General features: G+C 42.8%; 1 protein-coding gene across 2 annotated transcripts; it reads left to right on the top strand.

The window, feature by feature from the left end:
• Positions 1 to 189: 189 nt before the first annotated feature.
• Positions 190 to 8,024, top strand: LOC311138008 (formylglycine-generating enzyme-like). 2 transcript variants are annotated; one of them, XM_084172653.1, is made up of 9 exons: positions 190 to 550; positions 2,700 to 2,873; positions 3,168 to 3,242; positions 3,889 to 3,971; positions 4,302 to 4,427; positions 4,895 to 5,009; positions 5,628 to 5,741; positions 5,824 to 5,883; positions 7,608 to 8,024. In XM_084172653.1, the coding sequence occupies exons 1-9, from the start codon at positions 260 to 262 to the stop codon at positions 7,707 to 7,709; spliced, it is 1,140 nt and encodes a 379-aa protein (XP_084028779.1). In that variant the 5' UTR covers positions 190 to 259; the 3' UTR covers positions 7,710 to 8,024. The 2 variants fall into 2 exon arrangements, with proteins under 2 accessions (XP_084028779.1, XP_084028780.1); XM_084172654.1 differs by having other exon boundaries at positions 4,305 to 4,427.
• Positions 8,025 to 8,586: the final 562 nt, after the last annotated feature.

Consider the following 8,586-nt stretch of genomic DNA (forward strand, 5'->3'; position numbering starts at 1 on the left):
TGAGCATTGCGTGGTATTTAAATAAACTTCTCCAAACTTTAGACACTGCTGGAGGAAGTGCAATTAAATGTTCAATCAAAACTACACACAAACTTTATTTGACACAGATTGTAAATTATGAGTATGCTGAAATGATAGGCTACATTTTTATGGTATAGAGTTGCACGCTTACAATTATCAGCTGACTGACCACGTGACTGATAATGCGGAAGCATGGCTCTGTCCACAAACAAGTGGTCTTGAACTGAATGGTGCAACGATGTTGCTTTATTGTGCGGTTTTCTTATTTTCCCTGAATGTCAAAGATTATGTGCTGTGTGTTCAAAGCAAGCCAGAACTCTCCGTCTGCGCAGAACCTGAGACAATCGTTCCACTGGCGGCAGAGAGCTCGAGCTGTGGCTGCCACAACCTGAAGAGAGATGCAGTTGTGGATATCGAGAAGGAAAGTTCCATAATAACAGAAAACCCTGCTGTCAAATACTCGAAAAAGTCAAATGAGAAGCATACAGACACTCAGACGAATGGGGAAGAATCAGATACTCGTAGTCAGGTATTCTATCAAGCGTTCACACCGTTATAGAGTTAAATAGTAAAGTATTTTTGTAGGCACTAACTCCACCATGGTTTGTTGGACAAACCTATGAGGAAATGAATGGCGTTTTTGTAGGGTTTTTGGATAAACGCCGAAAATAAGGTCTGTAGTAAACACAGGCTTAGGAGATCTTACACGTTTTGTTCTATAAGAATCTTCAACAGCTAACGTCACTTTGTGAATTTTGAAACATTTATGTAATAAACAAAAGCACATAAAAGCTTCATAATTCATAAAGGTCATGTTAACTGACTGATATTATCTCATAGAACAAAAAGTATAAGATCTCTTAAGCCTGTGTTAACCTTTTTTTTTTTTTTTAGCTTATCCCAAAACCCTATTCTCCTCCATTCATTTCCCCCATATGGATGGCTAAATATCGTCACTAGTTACCATAGCCACAAAGTCATAAACCCCGCCTATTTCTACTATTTAAATTGTTAAAATGTGATCTTAACCCTAACCTTAACCACACTGCTAACCTTATGCCTAACCTTAAATGAAAATGTTAGTTTTCATACATTTTTACGATCTAGCCAATTTTGACTTTGTGGTTGTGGTAACTTGTGGAAACCATGGCTGAACGATCCAAAGATAACATATTTCCAGGTTTTAGGACTTCAAACTGGCCACTCTATTGTTGTTGTGCACAAGCCAACTTCTCACGAGACGAGATTTGGGAAGATGACCTCGCGATACTACCATTTGATAGGCCCTATGTGTCTTATTGTCTGTTGATGGTTCTAAGTCAGGGATGGGCAACTGGTGGCCCCCAATTGTTTTATATATATTTTTGGAACTCAGTCTGGGTCTCAACATACTTTTGCGAGTTAGAATACTAGAATACAAAAGGTGCAATTTCGAAATTTGGTTGTGCATCAGCAGTTTTTCTCTTGTTATGTCAGTGACTGTAGTGGTCCTCTGTAGCTCAATGTGGTCCTCTGTTGCTCAATTGGAAGAGCATGGCGCTTGTAACGCCAGGGTAGTGGGTTCGATCCCCGGGACCACCCATACGTAAAAATTTATGCACACATGACTGTAAGTCGCTTTGGATAAAAGCGTCTGCTAAATGGCATATTATATGTACTCTGACGCAGTGATCTAAGGCACTGCATCGCAGTGCTAACTGTGCCACTAGAGATCCTGGTTCGAATCCAGGCTCTGTCGCAGCCGACCGGGAGACTCATGGGCGGCGCACAATTGGCCCAGCGTCGTCCAGGGTAGGGGAGGGAATGGCCGGCAGGGATGTAGCTCAGTTGATAGAGCATGGCGTTTGCAACGCCAGGGTTGTGGGTTCGATTCCCACGTGGGGCCAGTATAAAAAAAAAGATGTATTCACTAACTGTAAGTCGCTCTGGATAAGAGCGTCTGCTAAATGACTAAAATGTAAATGTAATTATAGTCAGTCAAGTAGCCCATGTCAGCTAAACATTTTTAGATTGCTAAGTTAGTTTAGCGGCAAACTATCTAAACTTGTTATCATGGTAGAATTACTGGTTGGGGGGGCCATCATTGATTTTGTTAGTCAGTTTCACTCTGATATCAAATTAAATACTGCAAACATTTCTCTCCACCCTATGGCAAAATGTGTAGAATTGCAGGAAAGTAGCTGTAAAACAGCTCATTTTAACTCTCAGCCCCATGGCAAAAATGAGTAGAATTGCATGAAATTAACTCTAAAACCCCCCCAAAATCATCTCTGCTGTCAAGACTGGGGCCACTAAAATGTTTTGCTCGCAATGTGTGGGGGGGGGGGGGGGGGGGGCAGGGGGAGATGGATGTGGGTACGCAGACCCGCGAGCAACTGCGGCCCCTCATTATGAGTTTAGATTTTTTGTGGCCCCACCCCCGTCAAAGTTGCCCATCCCTGTTCTAAGTATGTGTGTGTCTGTGTAGATGGTGTCTGTACATGGTTCTGGCGTCTATCATATGGTTCTAGAACAAGTTCTGTTGTCAGTAGATGGTCCTGATGTGTGTCTATTGTCTGTAGATGTTCGTAGTGTGTGTCTGTTGTCTGTAGATGTTCGTAGTGTGTGTCTGTTGTCTGTAGATGTTCGTAGTGTGTGTCTGTTGTCTGATGGTCCTGTTGTGTGTCTGTTGTCTGTAGATGGTCCTGATCCCTGGAGGGGAGTTCCTGATGGGTACAGACGACCCTGGCATCCCCCCGGACGGGGAGGGTCCCCAGAGGAGGGTGCACCTGGACCCTTTCTACATGGACGCTCATGAGGTCAGCAACCGCCACTTCCAGAGCTTCATCAATGCCACAGGCTACATCACTGAGGTAGGTTTTTTCAAATGTAACTGACTTATTTATTGAGATTAGTCTTATTGAGATCAAGTGTCTCCTTTTCTCAAGGGAGACCTGGTCAAAGACTGAAGTAGTGTCAGCAGTATTACAAATGAATTGCAAACATGAAAACACATTGCGTTACACATGTGGAATTGTGGTTCACTCTGAGACAGCCATGCTGACAGACTGACAGATGTCACTCTATAGAAGTGATAGCTCCCTTTCTTCTCTGATTATTGTTCTAAGATGCTGTCACTTCTCCCGCCCCACTGTGTGTTCCTACAGGCAGAGAGGTTTGGAGACTCGTTTGTGTTCGAGGGGGTGTTGAGTGAGGAGGTCAAAAGCCAGATCTCCCAGGCAGTAAGTACACTTCAGAGCAAAAAAGATAAGGAAGATACATTTAACTATCCCAAGGCAAGGGATATGTATTGTGCATCCATCATGCTGATGAAATGAAGTAACGGCTGCATTCAGTGTTCTATTGTAAACTTCTTTGTGTTGTTTACATATAACCTAGGTGCTAGCGTGACTGTTTCTGCATTCAACAATGCCCCTTTCTAGACATAAGTGATACAGGAGTTGGCTAAAGAAAACAGGGGCGTCCAGTCTAGGATAGCCTACTTCTTGTTTTCATAGATGTTTCAGTCCTGCACACACAGGGCTCTAACTTGAGTTCCATGTGCATTACTCACATTTTTGCATCAATGCGCATGTGTCTAAAGTTAGGCTACGGCCCATGGAGAGGCAATGTTGTGGTTTCTCATTCTGTCATCTGATGACATTCCAATAGAGGTGGCAAAATAGTGTGTAAACACTGTTTGCTTAGGAATGTAGCACTATTGCCCCTTTACATTCAAGTAGTAGACTGTGTGTGTGTGCGTTTTTGTTTGTGTGTACGTGGGTGTGCGCCAGTGCACACTCGGCCTGACCACCATGATATTAGTTCCTGCTGAGTTGTGTTTTGTCTACCTGTGTCACATAGCTGTTGTTACTTCCTTGTTGTCAGGTGGCTGCTGCCCCCTGGTGGTTGCCAGTCAGAGGAGCAGACTGGAATCACCCTGAGGGCCCAGACTCCAGCATCACAGGCAGGTAGGAAGCAGAGCTCTACACTGGATCATCCTAATCAGAATTAATAGAATCCAATATCAAGCCCTATCTCCAGCATCACAGACAGGTAGGAGTTACATCGCTATACTGGCTCATTCTAATGATATCCAGTGTCCACCAGTCACATCTCTGTATGTCACAGACGGGTAGAGGTCTGTTGATAAACTGATGGTTCTTATGGCTCAGGTTGGAGTTGTGTGTTTGGTTCCTGCTTGAGCCAAATGTACAAAATATACAGTATGTGTTGCCATACTACTAAATGACCATGTATTATGATGTTGTTATTATTAACCATAAACCTGGTTGTGTTAGCAGGCTGGACCACCCTGTGCTACATGTGTCGTGGCGGGACGCTGTGGCCTACTGCTCCTGGGCCCACAAGAGACTACCCACAGAGGCTGAGTGGGAGTACGCCTGCAGAGGGGGCCTACAGGACAGGTAGTGTTGTGTGTGTGTGTGTGTGTGAGGGAACAACCCCACTACTAATATAATATATATAAATATAGATAGAGTATATTTAAGTAATAAGGACCGAGGGGATGTGGTATATGGCCAATATACCACGGCTAAGGGCTGTTCTTACTCACAGCGCAATGCGGAGTGCCTGGATACAGCCATGAGCCATGGTATATTAGCCATATACCACAAAACCCTGATGTACCTTATTGCTATTATAAACTGGTTACTATCGTAATTAAAACAATAAAATATATTTGTTGTCATACCTGTGGTATACGGTCTGATATACCACGTCTTTCAGCCAATCTGTATTCAGATTCAGGCTCAAACTACAAAGATTATAATATGTTATATGCCACTATTCCTACAGTACACCTTTAATCTTTGCACAGTTCTAGTATGCCTATCTTTATCCACTACCCTGATCCGATGTTTCTGTATTTCAGACTATACCCGTGGGGGAACAAACTGAAACCTAATGGACAGCACTACGCCAACCTCTGGCAGGGAGAGTTCCCCACACACAACTCAGAAGAGGACGGGTACACCAAAACCGCACCAGTAAGAGAGGGGGAGAGACAGTTACTGAGAGAGCAAGACAGAGAATGTGAAAGAATGAGACTGAAATACAGTATATACAATTGGTCTGACTTGACTAAAAGACTGTGAAAACAAAGGGCTCAGGGGAGTCAGTTCACTCCCATGTTAGGGTGGCAGGGTGGCCCTTACCCACAGTCCATTGTGATGAAACAGGAAGTTGATATCTGATTCAGCCACTGCTTACGAACAGGAATTGTGTGTCGTTGGAGATTACAGAGAAACTCACACCACCAGCAGCTCACAGCTGCTCTAGATCACATGAATAACATTGAGATAACATTAATGAATTGCATAGTAATAGTGAAATGATACCGTCTCACTTCAATGGTTGCTGAGATTGATATTTTACAGGTCTTTCAGGGTTACACTTTCTATTGTTTTTACACATACAAATTGTTTTATGGGGAAGTGTTTTATTCTAAAATGTTAAAATGTGATGTTTAATTATCAGTCTATAGCTCTTTTTAATATGCTTCCCATACCCATGCAACAGTTGCAATGCTATTTCAATAATGTGGGACTCCTTATTGGTGTAGAATGTGAAAGTATCTATCTCATATCTTTCTATGTCTCCTGCAGGTGAAGTCATTTCCTGCAAATGGCTATGGCCTGTACAACATGGTGGGGAATGCATGGGAGTGGACATCTGACTGGTGGACTGTACACCACACCACGGACGAACGGCACAACCCGGTAATACACACACACACTTTTATATCACATCTGTGAGGATTTCCTCTTGATGTTTTGATATTTTCTCCCCTCCCTTTTGCAGGTAGGTCCACCATCAGGCACAGACCGAGTGAAGAAAGGAGGCTCCTACATGTGCCATAAGGTAACCTGTGTGCAATGACTATTTTTATGGGCACAAGCACTGTTAATGACACAAACTGTTCACACCACTTTTGTTGGTGGAGAGAACATTTAGCTGGTTTAAAGCTCATTTTCTTGCAATTCTATACATTTTGCCATGTCTAATGTGTATTCATGTGATATTTGAGTGACTCAAACATTATAACAAAATCAATGGGCTAAAAAACCTAACTAAAAAACATTAGCTGACATGGGCTAGTTGATCTGTACATTTCTGACAAGTTATAAATAGCTCTCTGAGGTATGCAATGACTGACATGACAAGAGGAAAACTGATGTACTAACCAATTTCAAAATTGCACCTATAGAAGTCAAACACACACCAGAGACTAGCCGGTCTCTGAAAAAAGCAGTGGGGCGTGCCTGTGGGGGGCAGTGGTTCCCTACCATGTTGTGGGGCGTGCCTCCCTTGCCGACCCCTCGTGCCTCCCACAGTTTGGGAACCACTGCTTTAGCCTAGTGCAGTCAAGTACAGAGGGATACAACCATCCCAGCTCTGTAGATTGTGCAGCAAAGAGACAGAATCATTGTTTTGGTACTTTCCATATGTAGCTTGTTTTGGTCGCAGGTTCAGGAATGGTTGAAGAATTGCAACATTTACCTTGAGCTAACTCTGCAAATAGCACTGCTGGGTGATTTTAAAAAGTCGTAGTCAATCGATCAATAATATAATAATACTCGTAGCAAAAATGTTTATCTTTAATTTACAATCTGTAGAAACTATGAGAAAAGAAAGGTTCAGAAATTTTGTGAAACATCATAGCACAGTTGAAAAATATATGGCAAATAGAAATCAAAACTGGATGGTCTTCAGAGATAGATGGGAGGGGTTGAGGGTAGCTGAAGGGTGGGACTAAAAACAAACAAAAGATAACTATTGTAAAATATACTGTGTCTGTAAAATGTATACAGTTTGTGTAAGCCGGAAGTAGAAGCCTAAGTGTTGTTGTCCATTAGTTTACCTCCCGAGTGGCGCAGTGATCTAAGGCACTGCATCGCAGTGCTAGCTGTGCCACTAGAGATCCTGGTTCGAATCCAGGCTCTGTCGTAGCCGGCCGTGACTGGGAGACCCATGGGGCGGCGCACAGGGTAGTCCAGGGTAGGGGAGGGAATGGCCGGCAGGGATGTAGCTCAGTTGGTAGAGCATGGCGTTGGCAACGCCAGGGTTGTGGGTTCGATTCCCACGGGGGGCCAGTATGAAAAAATATATATAATAATGTATGCACTGTCTTCCACAGTATACTGAGCTATTAGCCTTGCCTCCTCGGAGAAGCAACTTGTGACCCAACCACTCTGCCCACCGACACTAGTTGCCTTGGTGATGTGATTGACAGCATGCAAAACTAGTCCCAAGCACAAAGCTGGGTTTGTCATGTGCAGGAGGAAAGGACTTCAATCTAACGGTCTTTGTGATTGTAAAACACACGTTGGCCCTGTTTAAATACTTCAAAATACATCCTTCCCATCCTACATTCTATGGAGTAATCACTGATTTGCCATAACTCTGGACTGGTGAATGCTAAAGGAAACCCTACTTTCCAACTATCCAGTTGTTGGATCAGTGATGAATTTATGAAGGAAACGAGTGCTTTAAAAATATATATTCTTAGTGTCTTGGATGCAATCAATCTAATGTACATTGACGTATGATTTTCTGTTTCTCTCTCCTCCTCTCTATCACTCCAGTCATACTGTTACAGGTACAGGTGTGCAGCACGGAGTCAGAACACCCCTGACAGCTCTGCCTCTAACCTAGGGTTCCGCTGTGTCTCCCAGGAGCAGCCATAACCTTTCACCCTTGACCCTGACATGGGTAGTCTGACTTTTCCCTTTTTGTACCATTCCCCATTAGCTCTAGTCTAGTGCGTTAACTCTGCCTACCTTGCCCGCCAGACGAGCCAAATCAAGTGCACCTCTTCACACGGCCAGTGATGTCAGTGTTATTCATGAAATGCAGGATTACCGCATGACAAATGTGGATATTAATGGAATCTTTTTTTGTTGTAAAATATTTACATTTTGTCTATGTGAATAAATCAATATTCAGGGTGAACATGTGTGAGGTGGCATATTGTTTTGGTATAAAGACATTTCACAGATTGATTTAGTAGAACTCTTGTTATTGCTATGAAATAAAGACAAAAACACACATATTTCCTATGCACTTGATATCCAAGTGAACAGAATGTCTGGTACAATGATAAATAAATTGAACCAAATGCATTGAACAATATTCCTCCATAATTCCCAATTATTCCCAATATTATCTATAAATTGCCATCACCTATTGTGAAAATACACTGTGTTGTTTATGCTCTCAATATGTATTCACTCTGTTAGACAGTAGAAGTTTGCCACTTCTTAAAATGTTTTCAGTTGTTGTCTGTGCCTTTCGGAGATCAATGGAATAAAACATATTCTTTTAATTTGTTTATTTTTATTTCACAACGAAATGGGATTCATAATTTATATTTAATTCCATGTACACGTGTGATATGCAGACGCAAAACTCTCCAATATTGTGTGATTGCGGCACTGTCTACCAGTGTCCTTAGCTAGCTAGCTACCTATCCCGCCTCCCGTCTGAGGTGTACCGGATTACAGTGTCCTTCACTCCAGCCTACCAAACACCTTCCCTCGGCGTTAACAGAACTGCAGGAAGTCA

Source organism: Coregonus lavaretus, assembly GCF_964263955.1.
Source record: "Coregonus lavaretus genome assembly, chromosome: 12".
Classification (NCBI taxonomy): Eukaryota; Metazoa; Chordata; class Actinopteri; order Salmoniformes; family Salmonidae; genus Coregonus; species Coregonus lavaretus.